Source organism: Lasiosphaeria miniovina (assembly GCF_030549165.1).
Source record: "Lasiosphaeria miniovina strain SMH2392-1A chromosome Unknown B0T26scaffold_9, whole genome shotgun sequence".
Taxonomy (NCBI): Eukaryota; Fungi; Ascomycota; class Sordariomycetes; order Sordariales; family Lasiosphaeriaceae; genus Lasiosphaeria; species Lasiosphaeria miniovina.
The window spans coordinates 1,282,730-1,306,911 of record NW_026848228.1 but is presented as its reverse complement, the minus strand read 5'-3'; the positions used below and the strand labels follow the sequence as shown (position 1 = coordinate 1,306,911).

At 52.6% G+C, this 24,182-nt stretch overlaps 6 protein-coding genes across 6 annotated transcripts; 4 read left to right on the top strand and 2 right to left on the bottom strand.

The window, feature by feature from the left end:
* Window positions 1-999: 999 nt before the first annotated feature.
* B0T26DRAFT_660111 (uncharacterized protein) lies at window positions 1,000-3,501 on the top strand (the record flags this gene model as incomplete). Its single annotated transcript, XM_060438999.1, has 2 exons — window positions 1,000-1,090; window positions 1,133-3,501. The coding sequence occupies 2 exons, from the start codon at window positions 1,000-1,002 to the stop codon at window positions 3,499-3,501; spliced, it is 2,460 nt and encodes an 819-aa protein (XP_060289610.1).
* An 856-nt stretch (window positions 3,502-4,357) lies between these two features.
* B0T26DRAFT_682037 (uncharacterized protein) lies at window positions 4,358-5,195 on the bottom strand (the record flags this gene model as incomplete). Its single annotated transcript, XM_060440715.1, has 2 exons — window positions 4,358-5,095; window positions 5,136-5,195. 2 exons carry the CDS (start codon window positions 5,193-5,195, stop codon window positions 4,358-4,360), a joined length of 798 nt encoding a protein of 265 aa, XP_060289609.1.
* Window positions 5,196-6,251: 1,056 nt separating this feature from the next.
* Window positions 6,252-7,480, top strand: B0T26DRAFT_735355 (HIT-like domain-containing protein). Its single transcript, XM_060443235.1, has one exon. The coding sequence runs from the start codon at window positions 6,369-6,371 to the stop codon at window positions 7,197-7,199; it is 831 nt and encodes a 276-aa protein (XP_060289608.1). The 5' UTR covers window positions 6,252-6,368; the 3' UTR covers window positions 7,200-7,480.
* Window positions 7,481-8,173: 693 nt separating this feature from the next.
* On the top strand, window positions 8,174-9,954 carry B0T26DRAFT_659605 (Alpha/Beta hydrolase protein; the record flags this gene model as incomplete). The annotated part of the gene is made up of 3 exons (XM_060438963.1): window positions 8,174-9,289; window positions 9,372-9,508; window positions 9,582-9,954. 3 exons carry the CDS (start codon window positions 8,174-8,176, stop codon window positions 9,952-9,954), a joined length of 1,626 nt encoding a protein of 541 aa, XP_060289607.1.
* Window positions 9,955-15,187: 5,233 nt separating this feature from the next.
* On the bottom strand, window positions 15,188-17,892 carry B0T26DRAFT_877200 (uncharacterized protein; the record flags this gene model as incomplete). Its single annotated transcript, XM_060448128.1, has 5 exons — window positions 15,188-15,527; window positions 15,809-16,302; window positions 16,357-16,710; window positions 17,322-17,578; window positions 17,847-17,892. 5 exons carry the CDS (start codon window positions 17,890-17,892, stop codon window positions 15,317-15,319), a joined length of 1,362 nt encoding a protein of 453 aa, XP_060289606.1. The 3' UTR covers window positions 15,188-15,316.
* Window positions 17,893-21,232: 3,340 nt separating this feature from the next.
* On the top strand, window positions 21,233-21,907 carry B0T26DRAFT_682033 (uncharacterized protein; the record flags this gene model as incomplete). The annotated part of the gene is made up of 1 exon (XM_060440714.1): window positions 21,233-21,907. One exon carries the CDS (start codon window positions 21,233-21,235, stop codon window positions 21,905-21,907), a length of 675 nt encoding a protein of 224 aa, XP_060289605.1.
* Between the last annotated feature and the right edge of the window lie 2,275 nt (window positions 21,908-24,182).

The following is a 24,182-nucleotide window of genomic DNA, read 5'->3' as shown; positions in this document are numbered from 1 at the left end:
CAGTGGCCTCGAACTGGTCGGTTACCGGTATCGATTGATGGACCACGGGGCAGGTGGCTTGCGTTTCCAGTGGCGACTGCGTGGTGAATGGCTCAAGTGCTGGGTGGGAGGTCTGATTGAATGGCTTGGCGAGAGGCCACAGCAAAGCCCCACTACAGAGAGCACCTTCCCCTCCCCGTTTTTCCCCCTCCACTCCCTCCCCACTCGGCACCTGCGGCCTTAGTGCGTTTTCACTGTCACCTACGTAGCCCCAGCCTTAGCTCGCAGCGTGCCCCAGCAAGAGACAGGCCCGGGTACCTTGCTTGCTCCCTGCTGACGGGCCTTTCGCTCGATTCTTATATTTTTCTGGAACCCCGCCGCTCCCTGGCACACACCAGTGTGCATCGTGCCCCCTGCCCGGGCTGTCCAGGCTCTAAATACGCAGCCATCCCAAAGCCCAGCCCTCGGGGTCTCATCCCTCAGACATCCCCCCCCGCCATTCTGACACAGGCAGCAAAGTTGGGCGTCGATCATTTCTCGCGCATTCCCTTGCGACACCAAGCTCGACGACTACCTCGCGCCTTTACTTTTGCCGCCATTCCAACCGAGAGAGCAGCCGCCTAACCAAAATTGCCCGCCCTTGCGCCTTGACCAACCGCTCACCTGGCCCCGTCCGTTTGGTCTGTCACGAACAGCCAGCAGCCCAGTTCTGCGTGTTCTCAGCGCGCGTCCCTATGCAACCGACACACCTCCGGGTTTGACTCATTCGAAGACGTGAAGCATGTTTTAGAGACGTGAAGTATGTTTTAGAGACATACTCAAAGTCGGCCACTTTCCTAGACCGCAGAGCCAAACCCCATCCGCACCTCATTCCCTGCGGCCGCGACCATGATGAACCGACGACACTCCCCTCCGACCATAGACAGTATTAGCCAACAGCAGCGCACACCCCTTCGCCGGCATCTCTGAGCCCTGCAGTTTCCAGGTATTGGAAAGGGCGGTCTTCGGGACCTGGGGGAGATGGCGATGTGGCCGTTTCGGCGCAAGAGCCGGAGGAAACGCTCAAGGGCCAATACGACAGAGTTCGAGGACACTAGAACCAACCCCACTGGTTTCGAAGAATCCAGGGGCCGTGCAACTGAACAGGAACTAGCTGACTCGACATTACCTGCTGCTGCGGCTCTCTTGCAGCAGCCAGCCAAGAAGCAGCGTACGTCGCCCAACAAGTTACAACGGAGAGCCCGGACATACAGCTTCTCACCAGGCCGTAACGATGCCATCGGAGTGGACCGGCAGGGTAAAGCCAAGCGCGGGACTCTTTCCTCTGGATATCGAAATGCCGGGGACGATAGGGAGAAGGAGGGTAGGGGTGTCAGTGTCATGGACGAACATGTGTTCCAACGCGCACCAACACTACACAACAAGCGTGATGGCGATCATTTGCCCCGGAAGAAATCGAGCAAAAAACGGCGAAAGAACGACCCGCAGCGTGAGGCCGAGATCAAGGCCATGAGCAATTTCATGCCTGTTCGGCCCGCGACAGAAGACTGGACGGCCGGCCGCCCGATGAAGAAAGAGACCAGGAGGGTCCGGACGGGCTTCAGCTTTGGCTTCAAGGGCGCTGCTAGACAGGAGTGGGAGAAGCAAAACCGGTCATCTGACATCTCTTTGCCAGTTCCCGAGTCCATACACTCGAGCATGTCATCGGACTCGGAACATATTTCCTTCAGGGTCTCGGCACTAGAAGCCCTCGCACCCCGGCCAACGCTGCGATATACTACACATCCAAGGCCAAGTGCCGGTACTGGCAATGGTAGTGGAGGACTTTTCAGGCGGTCCTCTCAGCAACAGAGAAAACTCTCGGCGCCGATCCCCGAAGCAACTCTCAAGGCGCACAAGCGCATTGATGATTTTGCAGATGATCTCAGCGCCAGCGAGCTGCGCGAGCTTATGGAACGGGATAAGAGGAGGCGAGAAAGGAGAAGGCAACGGGAGCAGGAAAAGGTCGAGCAGAAGCTGGCCCGGCGGGCAGAGAAACAACGAGATGCGGCGGCTGAGGCTGTGGCGGAAGGCAGAGAATCCCCGCCGAACCTGGAGCGGGGTGTACTTGGCCGAGAAGCTGTTGGTCTGGGCATTGATCCGGCATCCGTTGTCGTCACTTCGTCAAGGAGACGGCAAACACACGAGTCCCCCATACAAACAGACAAGCATTCGGATGACAATGGCGAGGCAACAGAGGGCGATCTGCAAGCGACCCCTTTGACATCCTTCCATCGAATAAACAGCATTCCCCTACAGACTCGGCCACCTCAAGTGGAATCGGAAGAGCAACAGGTGCCAACGTTGAACAGTCCGCGGTCAAGGAGTTCCTTCCTTCGGTACGGACTTTCACGATCAAAGTCACCCCAAGAGTCCGAAGCCAAAACAGAGCACTCGGAACCCCCTCAAAAAGGATCGGAAACGAGCAGCTCCAAAGGCCCGCTCTCCTGGGCGTCTTTCTTTAGATGGGGCGGGAAGAACAAGCGAGGTTCCGCAGAGCCATCCTCTTTCTCCAACACATCGCGCGACTCGATGCAGACAATGCCACTGCCAACCCCGCCAATCTCGTTCGTACCACGCCGCCTTAGCTCGGGGGTGCCAAAGCGCACAATGTCTCGCTTCCGAGAAGATCTCCCAGAATTACCGTTGTCGCCCCCAGACTCTCGTCTTCAATCCCCGGAAGCCGACCCCATCCCCCCAACAATTGCAGAAGCTTCGCCGGCCCACGTCGATGAGGAGTCGATGACGTATGATCCGCCGGCCCCTAATGCTCGGTACGACACCCCCGCATCGGAGCAAAGGTCCATGGAGGCCATGCGCCAGACTCCCTCTACTTTTGGCCATCCGGATGAGCCAGGGGTGTCGCCCGAGCCCCAGTCAATGTCTCTCGCATCGATAGACTCCGAGGCATCTTGGCTCTCGGGCCGACTGTCCAAAAAACGAAAGTCATCGGGCATCTTACAGACATCCCCTTACATGCAGCTTCCCAGGCGAACATCGGAATCTGACAACGATCGCCCTGTCGAGCAAGATAACACGAACGAGGACATATCCATCGCCGATGACGATTACTTGTCCCGGTTTACTCAACCAAGTGCCGAGCGACGGAATCGCAAGTCCACTGGCGAGGCACGGCCGTCGAGCGATGGGGAAGAGGAAGTTCACTGGGGCTCCGTTGGAGGGCACCCTATGGTTGTCCATACCCACGTTGCCGATCGCATGAAGAGCCGCGAGGGCCTGCTAAAATCCTTTGGCGAAGAGGCCGAGAGTGAAGGTTTGCCTGCCTCTCCAAACGCCGGTTCCCCTGTGAGCGACATCGGCGATGAAGGTGAGGGCGAAGCTCTGCAGCGGGCGACAAGCATCAATCTAGGGAAAGGGCACGTAAGGCACATAAGCGCCGGCAGTGCACGACTTCTCTCCATCAGCCCACGGTCGTCGGTCGACGCGCGGCAGGCGAGCTTATCGCCAAAATCCGAGACGTGAACGAGATTGTAGTTGATGGCAAATTGAGAGAACACGCGGCACCCAGACAACCAACTGACCTTTGAGACACGACATTCGCTTGAAACATTTTCTTACGTCTGCATCTAACACGACAGCCCGACGGCATTTTCTTATCATCTTTACCAACCAATATTCGCTCATTACACCAACTTTCCATATGTCTCGAAACCCAAAATCGAAAACAGCAAAACAACTCGTCTCTGGGTCAGCTATTCTGGGTCTGCTCTAATCTTCTTTCATGCCATCTTCGCAGCCTCGTGGCAATCTCGGCCTTGAATCTCATGCATAGCACGCCACATATACGCATGTACGATACGATGACGACTTGGTTGCGTGCGATTTCTTCTCGAATTTCTCTCCTATTTCTGTCATTTTGTTTTGTGTGGATTAGGATACCCATCAAGCGCTTGTTCCGACCTCAATATTCGGAGTTTGAGGTCTTGGGATGGACGGAGTCGAGGATACCCTTGGGACTTTTTATTATTTTTCTTTCGGGTCCGGACTGGGTGGGACATGGCAGTCTAGACGTATCGTCGTACAAAACCTCACGTATTCGTTGTAATTACAATGGTGGCTGGGCCTGAGGGTTTTTCTTCTGAGGTCAGCTTTCCAGGGCCACGAGCCTCTTGCTCGTCGGCTCGTCGACTCGTCGACATGGGCGAATACCTAGTGTTTTACCCCTCGGCCATGTTTTCTTTTCGATCGGTCTACTTAGGTAGTCTACCGAGAGACGACCATAATCAGACAACCACAACTCCACGCTAATTGAGAAGTAAATCAAACCCCAAGCCCAGCCACCTCCCCCTTTGTCAACGCCTGATTAATTACTGAACTATTAATCACCATTTCGGTTCATCCCTCCCCCCTCCAGTTCCGCCACATCCAGAGAGCGCAAACGCCTCTCGCAAGCCAGCGCGTCCTGCTGGCCCGCAATGGCCAAGACCTTGCCCGAGACGTGCCACACCCAGTACCGCATGCCGTCCGTGTTGCAGAGCCGGTACCGGTTGAGGTATAAACTCAGCAAACTGCGCGCCAGCGCGTCGTCCCGGTACGCCTGGTTGTCGGTAAACAAATACTCACTGCTGCTGCTGCTGCTGCTGCTGCTGCTGCTGTTCTCTGATGATGGGGGCGCCGAAGATGTCAGCCACCGGTGGTTGATCAGGAACACGGCTATTGACGAGTGGAACGCCTCGAGCGTCTCCATGTACACGTGCTCGAGGGCGTCTGGTGGTGGGTGGCTGACGCTCTGCGGCAGGAGCTCAGTCCCGAGATGCTCGTTTTTATTCTCACTGGCCGTGCCTGCACCCGGCCTCGGGAGGTGCTGCCGCTCGCCCGCCAGCGAGATGCTGAGCAGCCCGTGGAATTTGCAGAAGCGCGCAAGCGCCCGGCACGTCACGGCCAGGTGCGGCCGGTCAAGCACCGACATGAAGTCCTTGAGGATGAGGAGCAGCAGCTCGGCTGGGAGCAGTTCCAGCCGCGATAGCGTTGATGGGCTGCTGCTGCCGTCAGGGGCTTGGCCGGCGGGTGCGCTGTCAGTGTCGAGGATCTGTTGCCGTCCGGAGTTCTTGATCAGCTTGTGGGGGCCACAGCTTACCGAAGCGGAAGCTGCTCACCTTGCTTGAGATGTGAAGCAGCGTGATTCGATCCGGGGCGATGGTCTGCGGATTTGGCATTGGGACGACTTTTGGCTGGCGGCCGTCGCCAAGCGCCAATGCGGCCGGAACAGTTTGAGTACGTCTTTCAAGAATAGCAAGTACCATCTCACACGGTTTCATAATTTGTGATTTTTTTACCTTTATTACTTTTTCCTCCCGATTTTTTGGTGACAAGCTGTGGGGGTGATTGGCTGCCGAGAGAGAGGAGGCGGTTGGCCGCTCAACTTAAGCGACGAATCTCACTTTGGGTGCCGCAATCCGTGCTTCAGTTGGTTGCTGTGAAACCTTAATTCACTCGCCCTTTCGGCTATGTTACTGAGCTAGGTCCATTTTCACCTGATATGCGTTTCAGGTTTCTCGCCAAAGGTCGGTCAGAATCCTAACTGTGCCTCTCAGAATGTCACACGGCGGATTGCCATCTCTGCTTTCTTCACCGCCCAGGTCGCGCTTAGTGAGAGGCTCATGCAGTTCTCACACGGTTTAATATGTGTTGGATTCGACACACAGATGGATTATATTGATGAGAATTTTTTGAATTGATCCCCCCCCTGCTCTCTGGCGAAGCCAGAGAGCCATTATTATAGATGGACATAGTGGCGAAGTAGGTGGCAAATAATAATGCCCTTTCGATCAAACTTGCCACTCATTAGGCCACCAACGATGATCGGCCCGTATGTAGGCCTTGATGCCTACACATCTTTTTAGGCTCCATTCAGCTGGTACGATGTAGCCAATCCAACAATATGCAACAAGTCTGGAGGTTGGCAGAGTCGCTGCTGTGCTTTGTAGCCTTTGTTCGACGTCTCACTCATATCAGCTCAGGAATTATTACCCTATGAGACAATGGTTGACTTGTATGAGGTTTATGTAGTCATCTTCAAACGACCAGAGACTGGTCTTTTTTAATATGACTAGGTAGGTTTTTTTGGAATGTTTGCCGCAATTATAGGTGGATGCTTTAAACGCAATACTACTTGGGTCGGTTGTTGTCGTTCTATTGGCCCAAGTCGAAGATGCGGGGCTGCAAAGTGCCCGGCAAAGCCCCCGTCACTTCACGTCATTCAGCAATTTCACAATTCACACCCACCCGGTAACATTCCCATCGCGACTGCCAGTCACCTGCAAGAGCGCAACAACTTAATTGCAATTAAGGCTGACTGAAATCGCAACGCCCTCTCGGCTTTAGGGGAAATGGCAGAAAGTGTAGACGATGCGGGCGACTTTGCTGGTGGCGAGTCGGCTCAGGACAAACAAACGGCGGCCCCACCGCGAAATGCCTTCACCGAGCTCATGGCTCCCAAAACCAAGCCGCCCAAGCCAGACGCAGGCAAATCATCACGAAGCGCCACCGGCAAAGGCGGCAAATGGACAGGCGCTTTGGTTGAATATATCGAGCACCCTGAGCGCTTCCCTCGCGAGGTCCTGCGCGTTACCCCCAACACGGTCCTCATTAAAGACCTGTATCCCAAGGCCACTATCCATCTCCTTCTTCTCCCGCGCGACCCTGCACGCTATCTCATGAACCCACGCGAGGCCTTTGATGATGGCACCTTCCTGTCCGTGGTGCGCGACGAAGCCGTCAGCGCTGCCCGCATAGCCGCAGCCGAGCTCTCGCGCCAGCTGTCCTCTTTCTCGGCCAGCAGCCAGGCGCAGAACGAAGCCATCGATGCCGGCGTCCTGGCCGCCGAGCTGCCGCCCGGTCGAGACTTCTTGTCCGAGATGCGCATTGGCGTGCATGCCCACCCGTCCATGGACCATCTCCACGTCCACATCTTCTCCCCGGACATGCACTCGGACAAGGTCAAGCACTACAAGCATTACAACAGCTTCAACACGCCCTTCTTCATTCCTCTAGACGACTTCCCTCTCGCCGCCGACGACGAGCGGCGGAGCACGGCCTTCCAGAACGCTAACCTGAAACGAGATTTCGTGTGCTGGCGCTGTGGAAAGGTGTTTGGCAATAAGTTCGCCGAGCTCAAGAGGCACCTGGAAATCGAGTTTGAGCTGTGGAAGAAGACGTGAGCAGGAAACGACGATGCACTGAGTCACCAGCCGTTAAAGTTATGTAATATTTCATATTTTTAAGGTTTCTTCCTGCATGGGGCCCTACAATCGTAGTTCCTTCCTATTCCTTGGTCTCTCATCATACACAAAAGGAAAGAGCAGGCTCAGACGGTCAGGCGGGCGCGCAAGCAGGGTCATCCTTATCCTTAGCCATGCTATGCATAGTGCATTGTATCCGGAAAACAGAACCGAAAAGTGGATAAAGGACTAGGAACTGACCAAAGATTTTAACTTTGTGGCCTTGGCCTCGTCCTATTCGCGACGTGAATGCAACATGGGATGGCCTTGGCCTCGTCCTATTCGCGAAGTGACTGCAATATGGGATGGCCCAGGCGTCTGTGGCATCAGGTGCACGAGCTACCGTGATTCATAGCGTCATCGAAGTGCCTCTCGGGTAGCCACCCTCCATGCTAGCTTCGAAGCGTCAACGGTAGCGGATTGCGCCAAGCTCACCAATGAAACTTAATTCTCGTTCTAGTCGCGCTAGCTAACAGTTCCCCAGCATGACAGCTGCCAGTGGACCAATTGAGAGCTTGGAGCTTAAACCAAGGTAAGTTGTGGACAGAAGCCCCGCTCCTTGCAGCCACGCTCTCTGTCTATCCCTTCCGATCTTGAAACCCTTGCATCCACAGCCAAGCTTTTCTGTCCCACCATGTGTTCTTGTGTCCTCAGCGCCACGGATGGCCAGAGAACCTTGCAATTTCTTGCTCGGATCCTGGATCGACGACAAACTTCCGAACGCTTCTTAGCGGCCCCAAACAGATCACGTCGACCCTCCCTGGCTCTGGGGGGCGAGAGGCTGTGGACCGGTTAGAAGGTGCCGGCCATCCCGCCGCACCCTGGCTGAAGATGAAGTCAAACACGCTCTCTCCGGACGAGCCCAGACATCTGGGGCCATTCTCTCTCTAAGAATAATAAAGGCCAGAGTGAAGATGGTTTCTGCGGCAAGCCGAGCACTACTCGTTTTAGCAGTCTTTGCCGGGGGCGCTCTAACAAGAAGCCCGAAGTCACCGAGCCTTCCCCGCGGAAATGTCTCGCATACATCCGTCACCATCGCCGGCGGTCGAGTCCATGGCATGATCGACCATTCAATGCCAAATGTCCGCCAGTTTCTCGGGATACCGTATGCCCAACCACCAGTCGGCAAGTTGCGCTTTGCCGCACCACAGCCTGCTCTGCCCTTTGGCGACCTGGACGCAACACATATGCCCCCGAGCTGCCCTCAGTTTCTGATGAAGACGCCCCAGAACGTCTATACAGAACACGTGCTCGAGTTCAACCTCCAAGGGGCCAATGCCACCAGCCACGAGATCAGCGAGGACTGCTTGACCATCAGCGTGTGGACGCCGACGTCCACATCCAACGTCATCCACGAGACTCGGCACCTCCCGGTTCTCATTTTCATCTACGGTGGCGCGTTTCTCACTGGCAGCGTCGACGTGCCCTACCAGGTCCCCGCGCAATGGGTCCAGCGCACGCAGGCCCACGTCGTCGCCGTCTTCAACTACCGCCTCAACATATACGGCTTTCCCCATGCCGCAGGTCTGCCCGAGGGCCAGGAGAATGCGGGACTGCGGGACCAACGTCTGGCCGTCGAGTGGGTGCGCGACAACATCGCCGCGTTTGGCGGCGACCCGGCGCGCATCACCTTGTGGGGCCAGAGCGCGGGCGCCATCGGCGCTGGCTATTACCAGTACGCCTACGCGCATGATCCCATCATAAACGCCGTCATTATGAACTCGGGTACCGAGCTACTGCCTGGCGCCACCTCCTCGTCGGCCGACGCGAAGGGCCTGACATTTAGCACCGTGGCGGCGCAGTTTGGGTGCGGCAATCTGTCTGCCACCGCCGAGCTGGACTGCATGCGCGGTGCCAATATCTCGGCGCTGAACGTAGAGGGTTTCATCGAAACCCACAATGACGCCAGCATCCTCGATTTTCTCGAGGGCAAGCCGTCCACCGTCTTTTTCTTCACCCCGGTCGTGGACAACCTCACCGTCTTCCCCGACTACACGGCTCGCGCGAGGGCAGGTGAGATAGCCAAAATTGTTAGTTCCCCTTGTCAATATTGCCTACCATTACAGCGGCCGCCTGGTAACGAGACAAATCTTGCTAACAAGTATCACGCAGCCGACAATATTGGGAACTAACAAAGAAGATGGCGTTCCATTTGTTCCTCTGGACGCCGACGGCGGAGGCGTGAACGAGACGTTGGCAATGTGGGCTACACTTGGGTCGTTCTTCTGCCCAGGCTTCAAGGCGGCAACGTGAGTGTTCCCCACCATATCATCCCGTCCGCTTCGCTAGTCTGCTTAGAGCCTTCAAAATAACAACTAACAGAAACCGCATCGCTGCCGGCGTGCCCGTTTACCGCTATTTGTATGCTGGCAACTTCTCCAACATCTCGCCCGCGCCCTTCCTCGGCGCCTACCACGCGGCGGAGCTGCCCATGATATTTGGCACGGAGAACAACTACCGCGGCCCACCAACCGATCTCGAGCTCGCGACGAGCCACGCCATGCAGGACGCCTGGCTAGCGTTTGCAAGCACCGGCGTCCCCGCGGACGGGTGGCCGCGCTACACGGACCCCGTTACCGGGCTGGCGCGAGAGTATGGCGTCGCGAGCTCGGCTCCGCTGGGCTACGTCGATATAAGCCTCCATCCAGAGGAGGCGCAGCTGTGTCCGGAAATGTACCAGCCTGACGCCCCGTAAAAGGTAATATTACCTCGATAGTCACCCCGACAATTTTTTTTGGCCAAGTCCGTATTAGGCTTGAAAACTGAGCAGAGGCTGAGGCACATTGAGCAGAGGCTGAGGCACACTGAGCATTGCGCTGAGCCGAGCTGAGTTCAGGGATGTTCGATTATACTTGCCGTGTCCAAACTGATCCAAGTTTTAGGATACCAGCCCACAACTTCCGTTTTTTTCTTACAGGTGCAATCGGCTACCGTTATCAAACCAAGTAGAACTACCATTTGTATTTAAACTGAGAATTAGTATATACTAACTTGTCTATATTCTTTTTTTTCTTAAAAAAAAAGGCGAGACTACGAGCATTTTTTTGTAAAATATCTATCTAGCTTCAATCTGTATAATTTAGGAAGCAAGTAAAAATGACTAGAGACTTTGTAACTATTAGTCTAGACGTCCGTTTCGTAACGTTTTTATCTTACTATCACGGTTAATAGGGTTCAACGGACTGTGCTAATATAGTGCCTTACTGATCTAGTATAAAGTTGTTGGAATGTGGGCCTCAGAAGGATTAGGCAAAGGGTTAGGCAGAAGATTTGCAGCCTACTTCGCGACTTCCTTCGCAGCCTAATCGTGACCTACTTCGCGGCCTACTTCGCCACCTATTTCGGCGTGCAGATACGCCCTGTTGCTTCTAGTACCGGTACCTGGTGACACCAACAAAAACCAAGCTAAAGAAGAAAAAAAGAAAAGAAAAGAAAAAAGGATCGCGCGAGTTACAATCCTTGGAAAAGGTTATCGGCGGGGTTAGTATCAATCCTGCTGGTCTCGGCCAAATTATAACGGACGGTGAAACCATGGGCATCAAAGGCATCACTAGAGAGTTTTTGGGTGGGTTTTACTCCAGAAAGCACCGTGTTTTCATGCCTAGTCCTCGACTAACGAGACACAGCGGTCGGTAACTTGGGTCATGTGGAGCAGACTTGTCGAGATAGCCATCATCTTAATTCCAGAAGAGGCTGAACAGATTATACACATGACAGATTAAGTTAGGTGGGGGGGTAAGCGAACACTACTGATTTAGAACATTCTGTATAAGCAGGAGTCCCAACTAACCCTCCAACAAAAGAAAGGGTGATCTTTTTATTTACAAAACTTCAATACAATCTTTGATATCCTCTGAATCATCCGCTTCTTCCGCATCTTCTAAAACCTCTGCTGCACGCCCTACAGCTCTCTGGGCCTCTCGAATAGTCTGAATATTCGCAAAGGTGGTATTTGGATCTTCTTCAACCTTCTTCTTCTTTCTGGCTCTTATTGATTCGAGAGTGTGTTCTAGACCTTCAATCTTTCGCTTCCTAATAGCCAGTTCAAAGGCCTGTTCATCCAAAGCCTTACCAATCTTTCTGAGGAAGAGCTTATCCGCTGGCATTGCTTTGATGATGCGTGCGAACTTCTTTGCCTGCTCAACGTAATCACGTGCCTTTCTAGGAGTCCTCCACTGCACCCCATCGTCTCCATAATCCTCCAGGATTGGCATACGGAGTGTGCGAACCTCTGGGGTAACTATAGTAGTTCTTAAGGGGCGTGAAGTATTAGAATTCTTGAGGAGGAGTGGGCTTCTTAGCGGTTTGTTGACATTCAAGGGCCAAAGGCCTGATGCCTTCCATCCTGACTTAGCATTACTCTTAGTAATTGCCTCTGTGCGTGAAATCTGGTAGCATTCCAGAAACGCACGTTTTCCGGCTACAGAAGAGTCGTCAAAGGCGTTAGCAAGAAGGTCCTCAAGCCGTCTGCGATAAAGTCGTTTTAGGGGGCCAAATATGGCCAAATCTAGGGGTTGGAGAACATGGGAAGTATGGGGAGGCAGATAAATAATGTGAATATTGTTTGTGAATGCCTCCCACATATAGTCGGCAGTTGTGTGGCTGCCATGGCCATCAATAATAAGGAGTCGTTTCTCAGAGGAGTTTGCTGGCTTGGTGAGAGGAATGAATACATTTTTTAACCATTTGAGGCTTGTCTCATCGGTAGTCCATCCTTTCTCAGTTGCTGTAAAGAACCAATCCTGAAATGGCTTCATATCCAAAGGAAACCATTGTTGTTGAACGCTTTTCCCCTTAAAAATGACCAAAGGAGGAAGGCAACGGCCAGCTGCTGAGATGCATTCGACAAAAGTGGTCCAAGTGCGGGTTCCAGGCTGTTTTTTTTGAAGCGCCTTAAAGGCACGGCTTCCAATGACAAGGCCGTTGGTTCCTCTGCCTTCCATAATACCAGATTCGTCCTTGTTCCAGCGATTCTCTGGCTTAATCGCCTTGATAGCTGGTGTTTGGAAATGGTTGAACCAAGGTCGAATTGTTGACTCTGTAGCGCAGTTGACGCGGACCGAATCGACTCTCTTGGCCCTCTGAGTCTTCAAAATTCGATTGCGGTTAAGAAAGGCACGGCACCACCTCTTTCCAAGTGGTAAGGAGTCCCCCCTTTCAGCTAGAATACGGCGTGCAAGCTCCCTGATCTGTGCATGTGTAAGGGGGCAATCCTAAATCTTGTTGAAGAAGAATCCATTCGACTAAACGATCCTCTTGGGTCTGTGTAACCCTTTGCTCATCTTGATGAGCAACATTTCGAGGTAGGGAGCCATGTAGACGGCCATAAAGGGTGGAGGGTGGAACGTTCCATTTTCGCGCGACTTTGCGTAATCGATGTGTTCTGACGGCTTCCTCGCAAGCCTTGCGGAGGTCTTCTTCTGTATATGAAACCATTGTCAAGAGAAGAATAAAACGAATTGAAGATGAAGAGAATTGGAAAAGAATTGGTTGAGTTATGGGCTTTTTATATGAGAGGGTTGGTTGTGTTCCTCGCTTATCTAGAATGTTCTGGATCAGTGGCGTTCGCTTACTCCCCCACCTAACTTATACACATGATACGAGCCGAGGATTGCCATCCACAAGTTCACCTCATCACGTACGCCTCTGCGGTTACGAGACAGATGCTGCCCTTTTCCAATCTCGATTTCTTTAGCATACTACCGCTGCCTCTAACCTGGAGTGCCCCGCAGTGGTTGAAGTCACACCTCGGGCTCCTTGCAAGGCGACTGTATTTTAAGTGGCCTGAAACCAAGGCACTGTGTCAGTTTCTGGCCGGGCACGAAGGCCTCGCCGACCCTAACGAGAGTGACGACGAGGATGAGACAGAGGACGAGAATCCCCACGAGGATGGTGTTAAAGGCGAAGGAGCTTCAAATTGTCTCTCAAAAAGGCCTTTTGTCCTCATCTCTAAACTTTTTGCAGGACTAGTTGGTCATACGTCGCTGAGGGTAAGATATCGTTCACACCCCTATGGGGTTCTTGACTCAAGGCAAGCCACTTCAGGCCAGCTACCATTCTTTGGAGGGACAACTTCACCCACGCCAATCTTTACTGTTAGCGGGGATGGTGCCACCCCGTCCGGCTCGCGTCATGATGTAAATGAAAATAATAAACAAGTCGAGGACTTTGATGGAGTTGATGACATGGGCGCCAATGTGGGGAATAGCGGCGACGAAGAGGAAGGGGAGCTTATGTATCAGGATAAAAAACTGGAGGGCTTGAGCGAGGAGAGATTGAAATGATTCTGGAGATGGATGATGATGCCGAGGTCCTGATTCACACCGTGCTTGACAAAGACACTACCGATGATAAAATTCAGTGCCTCAATAGGGCCGGAGGGCTCTACATTACTGCCGGCCCGTAGGACCGGAGGCAGAGTATCGTAGTGCTTGGGTTATACTTGAGTAAGGTAATGTACATTTCGATGGTAGCATGTTTTTGGCCTAGGAGAAGGTGATGGCATAGATATCTTGCAAGAGTCTTACACGGAAGAAGACATGGCGAGGCCCGTATTAGATACATAGTAGACAAGGGGCAGCGAGAATTCCGGTTACGGGTCAAGGAGGCGTCGAGACGTCCCCCACATTTATTAGCTTCGTCTTATGTCATCGCCAATTGTCCAACTACCATCACCCGCATATATAAGACAACAAGGTAAGCGCCCCAAGCGGGTGGTTACATAAAGGGGACTTACTGCTCTGATAGTAAACTAGATAGGAATGTGAACCTATGATTCCTTACTTGGTGGAACCAAGTCTATCTTGAATGAGTGGCTCTGCGCGCCAGTGGATATTTTTGAACGACATCCAAGTCCATCTAGAGAGTGGAATGCTTGTGCTTCTCCCTGTATACACAAGTTGAGCTCTGGGCCCGAAGCCTTCCTGGCCCCGCCCCGGGCCACAACTGTTCGGGCCCCGGCCGGAACCTTAAAGCTTCTAAGTCGGGCCACTCTTGATTAGCTGAAGCATTCTGCCTTATGACTAGTCCGGGTATGGTGGCTAGAGCCCCACTTCTGGTGCACGCCGAGATCGTGACATTGATGGATGCTAGAAAGGGTTAGATTTTGCTGTTTTTTAGTGGAGCTTGACTTGCCGCTAGATTAAGGTTGAATTAGCTAACTCAGGTAAATTGAGCTTTTTACTATGTAAATTGATAATTTACGAGGCTAATTCAATTTAAATATAGCTTCAGATTTATCTTGTTTGAGTTATTGCCAACGGTGGTCCTCGGATCTCGTTGAGCTGTTCAAACTCTTGGACTTTCGGAAGATCATGTATATCTAGCCATCCTTGCACCCAATTTTGTACTTTAAATTTTCTACGCACGCCAATTCATACTGATAAGTGAGCTGACTTGTTTACATGCCTTTCCGAGATGAGTCTGGCTTTTCTGGTATTTCAAGAACTTCGTCGACAAAGTGTAAGCCACTCGGAACTTTTCGTTGAAGGCTCTCGTTTTCTCCCACCCCTTATGCAATAGTTCATAAAATTTCTACCCGGGTCGCCAGAATGCCGCTCGCTTCATCCCGCGGAAAGCAAGAAACAGGACGTCGTCGCCAAAAGGGAACGCAAACCCGGATCACAAAGTAATTTCGGTGAAAGCGCTGAGGTCAGCCTCAGTAAGATTGCTTCTATCTCAAGACCATCGAGGACATATTTATCGAGTCAATGCGAAGTATAACACAGCAAATCCAGAACAAATGGGGCGGCTCGAGACAGACCTGACGACGTTGCGCGATGGCCAATTCTGAGCCATGCTATCCTCTATGCGTTCAATAATTGCTAGACTACACAAGATGGGGACATGCATACCATGAACCTACTTAAATAGAAGTACGCGGACAAGGGGTCAGACACCTGCTAGGTGCTCCACCGTCCGACTGGTAGCACACATACAAAATATTACAATCCAGATTCCCCGGGCAATCCTCCTTTCGAAAACAAGGAATCTCCGTTTCAGTGATGGGATTAAGGAATTTGTAACATCGTTGTTTATGCTGCGAGTCGAACCCACAATTACAGCCGTCTAGCAAGTTGCCTTGCATCCAGAAGGTGGAGCACGCTGATGCCAGCGCTGCGTCGCAACGGCCCGGGATGGTGCAGATCCAAGACACGGATGTTGGCGGTTGTGAGAATACGGTGAGGCAGAAGAAGGGTGAGGTGGTCGCTGATGTCGAGTTTGAAGTGGTGGTTGTGCTGTTGGATGATCGCGAGGGGGCTGGCGTTGCTGAGCATACGGAGGCCTCAGTACCGTGTCTCCGCCGAGCCGCGGCCATGGTGTCAGTGGTAGTAGTGGCAGGTACACTGTTGCAAGCTATCATTGTATTCGTGTTTTGGGGCGTGGTGAGCGGCAATGTGGACGGACCCGAGAAAACACACGACGTCGAGACGTCCCCGATTATTTGTTCATTGAATTCCATGATTGTGTTGAAGAAAAGAGTGTTGTCAACGATGGATGTAAGGAAATATTGATGACCGGGATCGCTCCGAAGCCTCTGCCAAACATACTCGTTGAGATTGCTATAAGCAATGCAGATATTCTGGGCGGTGGCGTTCGGGTCAAGTCCCTGAGACTCGATGAGCTGCTCAAGATAGATGAGACCGTTGAGCCCCAATATTGTGGGGCTCCAAAGCGGCACAAAATGCCACCATGTGTTGTTGAGAATACTTGCAGCCGCTCCATTAGGCGGAGGGATTAGGCCCAGCCCCCGGGAGAAGATCGAAACCAAGTCTGTGGCAGGAACCGCAGTGCCGTAGGAGTCCCTGTAATAGCCCAGCTGGCGCAGCAGGGCCACCTCGCATTCCTGCTCTGGGCTGTCGGGGTTCGGCCATGTGCATTCCCATTTGTAGAGACCGTTGACCCCTTGCATGGGTATTCCGTTGACAACATCGCCATGTGGGATGCAGTCAAACCCAGAGTTGAACCCGGGACCCACTGACAATTCGACGTCAAAGGGATCCGTCGGTGTATGCCCGCACTGGTCGAACACCACCACCTTCACCTAGTAGTCGACTGGGAAGAGGAACGGAATGTTGGCCTGCCGCTTGTTGGCTACCTGTTGAGGTCTCTGGAAAGTCCGTCTCTTCGATTTTCTAGTGCCACCACCACCGCCGCCTTGTTGAACGAGATAGTCGTAGATGACTGGCAGGACAAGAGCCACAACGCTCGAGCCATCCGCGGTCAGAACAGTGATTCCGGTGTCATTGAATATAACTGCTGTATTATCCGGATAAACAATCCCTAGCTGCATAGGGTCGCTGAGATCGAAAAGCAGATCGGTTTCAGTCTGCAGATCGCGTAGACCGAAGAGAGGCGCAACCTGTCCGAACTCGTCCAGATAAAAATGAAGTGCGTCGATAAGGCCCAGGTCGATGCTACCGTTGTATGTCGCCTTGGTAGCAGTGGCGGTCTGGATGGGGAGGCTATAGCAAGTTGAGGTTGAAGTGACAACAATTGTCTCTGCTAACTCGAAAGGATCCTGTGACCAAACAGTAGTTGCAAAACTTCCCAGCTGCAGCGCGGCGATGATTTGCTTGGAGAAAAACATGATGGACTGAAGTGTCGAGGCGGAAAATGGGGGGAGAAGCTATGGAACAATTGCTGTCTGACGGGGTGCCCACGTTGCTGGCTTAAATTCCTTTCAAGGTCACGATGAAAACGGGCATAAGAGTGCAAAAGAAAAATTGACAAGTCAATCTTGGTTGGTGGTCCATTGACTGGGGGGCAAGCTGCAGATTCGAATGCTAGTCAGGCACGGAGAATAGCTTGGGATCCATGTCGAGGGTAGCATTGTAAGCTCGTGCCTTTAAAGGAAAGCTCCCCGATCCAATTACCATCAGCCAGTGAGACAATCATCCTTCCGGCATTCTTTCATCACAGCCGCGAGCTGATCACGGCGAGGCACAGGAGGGAGGAAGCACTGCTGCTCAAGGCTCGGGCCAACGCGGATTAACTCAACGCAGATTGCCAACGCAACGCAACGCTCAACGCAACGCAGTGTAGGGAGGTGCGTTGCGCGACGCCGAGATTGTAGCCATCTCCGTGGCCGTGGCCATCGGGTACGTGGCCATCGGGGACGTGGTCCCAACGGGTGATGCTAGCGCTAGGCCACCCCGTGGCCATCTTCGTCCGGCTATTCTTCCCCGTGTGGGTGTCGCTAATCCGACAGGGCGTGCGGTGGGCCGTCGTAGCAGCGCAAAAGTCGTCGTTGTCGGGCCGGTGGCCTGGCGGGAGCTTCCACCTCGAGTCAAAGCCGGGTATCACGAGCCAAGGGCTCCCTGTAGGCAGTAAGGTGACTGTATTCTAGTTGTACGAAGAGTGCAAGATGTGTGGGAGCGCAGCTCCACAGCCATGGCAGCGGTGTTATGGCCCAAGCTCTGAGCTCTGCTACCAAGGAGGCGGTTCGCCAAGGTCTCCACTATCCAGGAGTAGGCGAAGCCTATAATACTACCTCCCTCTTATAAGTCAGGTGGTCTGCTTATGGAACACCCCTGGATTTGGAACAAGGTTTGTCATCAAGGACTTGCCGCTCGCCACCTAACTCACCTATTTCAATCGCTTGCAACTCGACCAATTCTGCTTCAATACTCATCTTCTTTTCTCCATTCAATTGAGAAATGAAAGATGAAGCGATATACTCAGTTGGATTTGCAGAATGCGCTGGCAGAATATGCAGAAACCGGCTTACTCCGTAGCTCTGCTGAAAATCACGGCATCCCCCCTACTACTCTCTTTAATCGGGTTCGTGGTTCCGAGCCAGCCTCCAAGGCCCAAATTCTTAATCAAAAGCTTTCTCCGGCTATGGAAGAACGCTTAACCGAATGGATTCTATTCCAGCCAAGCATAGGTATAATATGGATGAAACTGGCATTGCTTCTGGCATTGGAGATAACGGCCTGGTTGTTGGATCTAAGGAAAGAAAGAAATTCCAGAAAAAGAAGAAAGGAGACCGAATTTGGACCTCGATTATCGAATGTATTTCCGCTGACGGCCGGTATTTGAACCTAGTCGTCATTTTCAAAGGTGGAAGCCTTCAACAACAATGGTATCCACGCGATTTACAGCCATTTAAGGGCTGGAAGTGGAAACCCACTGAAAACGGCTGGTCTGACGATGATACTGCCGTCGCATGGCTCCGCAATATCTTTCTTCCAGAGACTCGGCCAGCTACCCCCTCGGAGAAGCGCCTCCTTATTTTAGATGGCCACGGTAGTCATACCACCGAAGAATTCATGTGGCTAGCCTTTTCTAATAACGTACAATTGTTATTTCTACCAGCCCACACCTCCCACGTTCTCCAGCCCCTGGATTTATCGGTTTTCGGCCCTCTAAAAGCCCGGTACAGAGCCAAGCATAACGAGGTTGTTTCCGGCTTCGACGAAGGCACTGTTGCTGAAAAGAGAGCCTTCCTAGAATGCTACCGGCAAGCCAGGGTCTATGGAATGACTGAATCTAATACCAAAGCCGGCTGGAAAGCTACAGGCCTCTGGCCGGTCAGCCTCAGGAAGCCCCTAAGCAACGGCCTTGTTATTAAGAATTCTAACGGCGACGTTGGTCAACTGACCTCTACGGTTTCTATAGACCTTCAAGAGGTCCATAACCCCATTCTAAATAAGAATTCGGAGGGCCGGCCTATATGGTTTACCCCTAAAAAGCCGAAGGATTTCCGTATTCAGGGGCAGGTTTTTCTAGCCGGCCAGAAACGGACTTCCAACGACCGACTTTTCATACGCAAGGCCGCAAAAGCCTTCGATTGCGTGGTTTTCCAACTAGCCAATACGGCGCATCAATTGGAGGCTGCAGAAAAAAGCCTAGAACGCACAAGAGGCCGAAAGAGAAGGAAGGTCCAAGTCGACCCTAATACGCAGTTCGCTGGAATTGAGGAGGTTCGTGCCTCACAGAGAGAGGCTGGCAGAGAGGACCTTAGTTATTCTGAAAGAGAAGAATCAGGAGAATCCGATACTGAAGACTTCATCATTGTAGCTAATTAATTGACAAAGTTGTTGGCAATTGAAGTTTGTGGTGTTGTGCGGGGTCCGATTCAGGGGCTGTTCCATAGGCAGGGGTGTTCCAAAAGTCCCCTACCTGACTTAATTAGTACTCAGAATAACGTTTTAAGGCTTAATTATAAAACTAGCTACCTACTTCAAATCTTCCTATTTTAAAATAGGCTGCCTGACTAATCAGGAAGGGGTTAGCTGAACGGAGCCTCTTTTTTTCTTGTTTTTGCCTCCGGCGGGCTGCCCTCGCTTCGCTCGAAGGAATGGGTGGCTGGGGCATTTTAGGAGCCCTCACAAATTGCTGGTTATCCGGAGGGATCCGGTCGTTCGGGGTCTCTTTAGGTAGGGTCGCGCCGTCGGGAGGCTGGCCACGGCCGCCTGGATTTGGCGCATCGGGCCGTGGGGGCTGCGGTTGAGGGACCCCACCGTAGCCATTGCGGCGGCTCGAAAAACACGCGTTCCTGGTAATATGTTAGTAGAAATTAATAGGGTAATAATCGTAAAGTATTCGGCGTGTCTGTTTATAGCTAGAAAGCGATAAATCGTACGTGCGATTGACTGAAGTTGGTTGTATTACGAGGTTCATCCGACCGACCAATTCTCACCTCCCATTGTGACACGGACGTGAACTGACTAATCTCTATTCGGGAAACATTCGGCACCCTCACGGTAATATAGAATACAGCCTCTCTCGCCACCTCCGGCTCGCAAGCTCGCCTACGGTGGCTCCGTTCAGCTGAATAAGAGAAGGCAGGTACGCCTGCCTGATCAAGGTGGTCACAATGAAGGTGATGAGGAGGGCGAGCAATGACTGGTATTGGCGCAAGACTTCAACCTGGCCCTGGCAAAGGAAGGAGGGCGAGGGCATGTGACAGCATGTGAAGTTCTCGTCCGTCGTGGTTCCTTCCCTACTGATCAGCTTTTCTACACTCCTACACTATATCTTTTTAGCTAAAATGAGATTAGTCGATCTCGAATGCAAGGCCTCGTTTATCTACCCGGCCCCTAACTCTTGTTATTTTATTCGCCTCAACTGGCGAGAGAATTGATCGGCGACAACCTCAACTTCGTTACGATATGTGTCGTCTGGAATTGACCCACTTTTCATGGAATTGGACAGGCCCTGGTTGACATGCCTCTGAGCTTCCTTCATTCTTTGTTATTTCCTTCATTCTTGACTCGGAATGTCCTCATTTCATTCGGAATGCCCTCTTCCGGGCTGATTACAACGCCTCCCTCGCCTTCTCTCCATGAGTATAAGGAAGTGTCGTCTGGAATTGACCCACTTTTCATGGAATTGGACAGGCCCTGGTTTACATGCCTTTGAGCTTCCTTCATTCTTTGTTATTTCCTTCATTCTTGACTCGGAATGTCCTCATTTAATTCGGAATGCCCTCTTTCGGGCTGATTACAACGCCTCCCTTGCCTTCTCTCCACGAGTATAAGGAAGCGTTCTTTTCTGTACTTTTAGACCTATTGAGCAGACAATTCAATGCGCTGTCAACTTCGATCGTGTTGGATTGGCTATTGTCAGATGGACAAGGGTTGCATGTGGAATAGAGCTCATCCCAGCTGAGCTCTGGTGTGGTCATCCGAGGTGAAAAGAGGCTCAGGGGAGCTGAAATGAAGTGGCCAGTTCAGCTGGTGTGGCTACTTTTGCCACCACCATTGCCACCATTTACAACTATAATAGAGGCCCTTTGGCAGGACCAAAAAGAACAAGGAGGGAGATCAAATGAAGAACGTTGAAGTGCTGAATCCAACAGATCGCGTGCAACAGTTATGAGCCCGGACTAACCACCACAAATCGCTTCCGCAACAAGCATTTCGGCACCTCATTTCCAAGCTCGTGTTCCCAGTCAACAGACCCCTCTCAACACCTTTCAAACCTTCCTTCTTCCTTCTTTTCTTCGTTGATCAACCAATTTGACGATGACTTCCTCAGCCACGGCAGCAACCACCCTCTACAAGCCCGTTCTTGCACGCCCGTCAGAATGGCCTGCATGGTACACTGCCCTGGAAAAGGTCGCCGGCGATAGGGACCTCGGTGAAGCCATCGACATCAGCAACGACGACTGGCTCCCGCTCTCTAGGGTCACCTTCAGCACCTTCGAAGACTTCCTTGATCGCCGCTACCCTCTCGACACACCCCGCACCGCCAAAGCAAAGCGCGACCTTGTCGACAACGCTACCCCTCAACAAATGCAGTCCTGGCGGTCTTTTGAGGCACAAAAACTGCGTGAGCACAAGGCATTTGAGAAGCAGGAGACCCTGATCCGAGAGATCAAGGAATGGATTCGCTCTAGCACGGCCGCCACGTACGCTAACCTCGCTGAACCTCGAAATACGGCCCTGAAGGACATTGTCAGGAAGCTTCACACCCTGGTTTCGATCTCCACAGGAGAAGAGGTCGAGAGAGCCCGGGAGGCCTACCGATCAGTCCTCAGGAAGCCAGGGAAGTCGCTATCACCCTCCAAGTGGTTGCTCCAATGGCAGGAAGCCTACAGCGAGGCCGTCAGGCTGAACATCGATGAGATCAAAGGCACCCTCGCAAGGACTTCTTCACAGCTGCAGGGACATATGACGCCAACTGGAAGGGCACCGTGATGATGGAGATCGCGAAGGCAGAAATAAAGGGCGTTGCACCCGAAGACCTGCCCTACTACGCCAACACGTTCAGACTCATCAGCGAAAACCAGGCAGGAAAAGCCACTTCCAAAAGCGCCTTTCCTACCTTCAACGGCAAGCCAGAGGCCGATCGACCAACCTACACATGCCCTTGTCGGCCTGAGCCGCCTTCCACAAACCGGAGAAGTGCTGGGCCTTGAAGGAAGTCAGCACGGGCAAGAAAGGCCGGCATCACGTTCCAAAGAAAAGGCTCGACTACGCCCGTGAGGAGCTGAAGAAGCCTGAGTGGAAAGAGCTAGCCCAGAAGATCAAGAAGGCCTCCGCAACCGAAGAGGGAGAAGAAGAAAACTGGCCAAAGGACTTAGCTGCCGTGGCCATTTCCACAGTCAACGCAATCAACGACGACCCTCACCCTCTCTCACGCTCCGTCATCTTCGATATAGGTGCTACCATCCACGTTTTTAACTCCAAGGCCGCACTAACTCCCGGCACGTTCACGCCCTCTACGAACGACTTCATACAAGTCGGCGATAGCAGCCTACCCGTTCAAGGCAGAGGCACCTGGGTCATCAAGAACGCTCTTAACTGTCCGAAAGGGAAAAACACGCTTGATCTAACCTTAGAGGATACGGCGGTCATTCCCGGCTTCCACGTTAACATCGTCTCGGGAATAATTCTCAATAAGAAAGCCAAATTCTGGTATGTGGGCCTTGATGAAACGATTCAGTACGGCACGTATGACAAGAATAAGGTCATCATTCAGCTCAAACTCATGTATAACCTGCTTGTTATCGAATATCACGCTCTTTCCTCGTGCTTTCTAGCGCTTAGCAAAGTGCCTAGAAGTGATGCAGGTGTATTCGTGCTTCCAGCAATCCAATCTCATCGCCAAAACCGGCCTTCCAGAGACCCTCTACCCCCAAGGGAGGATCAAGTGTATCTCTGGCACCTACGGTCAGGGCACCTACACAAGGAAGCCGTCAACAAGCTGGCCAACAACACAAGAGGGATCAAGATCACAGAAGACTTCAAGGACTGTGAGGCCTGTAGGCTAGGCAAAGCACACGAAATTGTCTCCCGACGAGCATCGGAAAATCGCTCAAAACAACCGTTCTGGAGGGTCTCGATGGACATCTTTGAGTACGAGGAAGGCTTCAACGGCCACCTATACCTCCTAGCCATCAAGGACGAATATAGCGGCGGCATTTGGGTCTTCTCAATGACCAAGAAGAACGACTCGGTAGATATCGCCATCAGATTTGAAGCCTGGGTCAAAAGGCAGTACGGTCTGGCGATCTGCAAGATCAGGATCGACAACGAGAGGTCGCTGGTTAACCTGGATCACTAGAGGCTCTCCTTCTTCTAAGACTGGGCCATGGACGAAGGCATCGACATCGAGAGGACCCCAGTCAGCACACCAGAACCGAATGGAGGCGCCGAGAGGGCAGGAGGTACGATCAAGACAAAAACCCGCACCATGATCATAGCCGCAAGGCTACCCGGAAACCTCTGGCCAGAGACCGCGAAAACGGCTGCCCGCTTACACAACATATCACCCTCACGAACCCACGGCTGGAAAACGCCGTACGAAGTTATCCAGGCTTGGATGAATGCACATAACCGGTTCGTCAATACGGAGCTGAAGCCGACCTGGGGTGGTATTTATGCCTACGGAGCACGCGCCTACCCTCTACAAAAGGGGTACAAACGTGAGAAACACAGCACTCACTTCGGCACCAACGCTAGGGCACACATCGGATACCTGGTTGGGTACGTTGCTACCAATATCTACAGGATCTGGGTGCCCGCCCTAGACGAAGTCATCACCACAAGAGACGTAACCTTCGATGAAACAAGGTTCTTTGACCCTGAGGAAGAAAAAAGGCTTTGTGTACCTATCCAGGAGTACCGGGGCCTGACGGAAATCCCCTCACTTCCAGAGCCACCAACGTTCAATGATGTAGCCGAAGACGACGAGATTGTGGAAGACTGCATTGTAGTCAACACCGGAGATACCCAGGGCAACAGCTCGGGGGTGGAAGAAAGCAAGGCGACTGACAACGCCGATGACGGTGGACTACCTACGCCAGCCATAACGCCGACCACATCGTACACTGATCATGACGATGCCTTACAGGTCAGGGCTGAGCACTCATTTGGCATGGAGAGGGATACCGAGGGTGCACCTACTAGTCTCCCCCAGCCACCTAACCACCTGACTACCTCGGAATCCACGGGTGGGCCTCGCGAATCC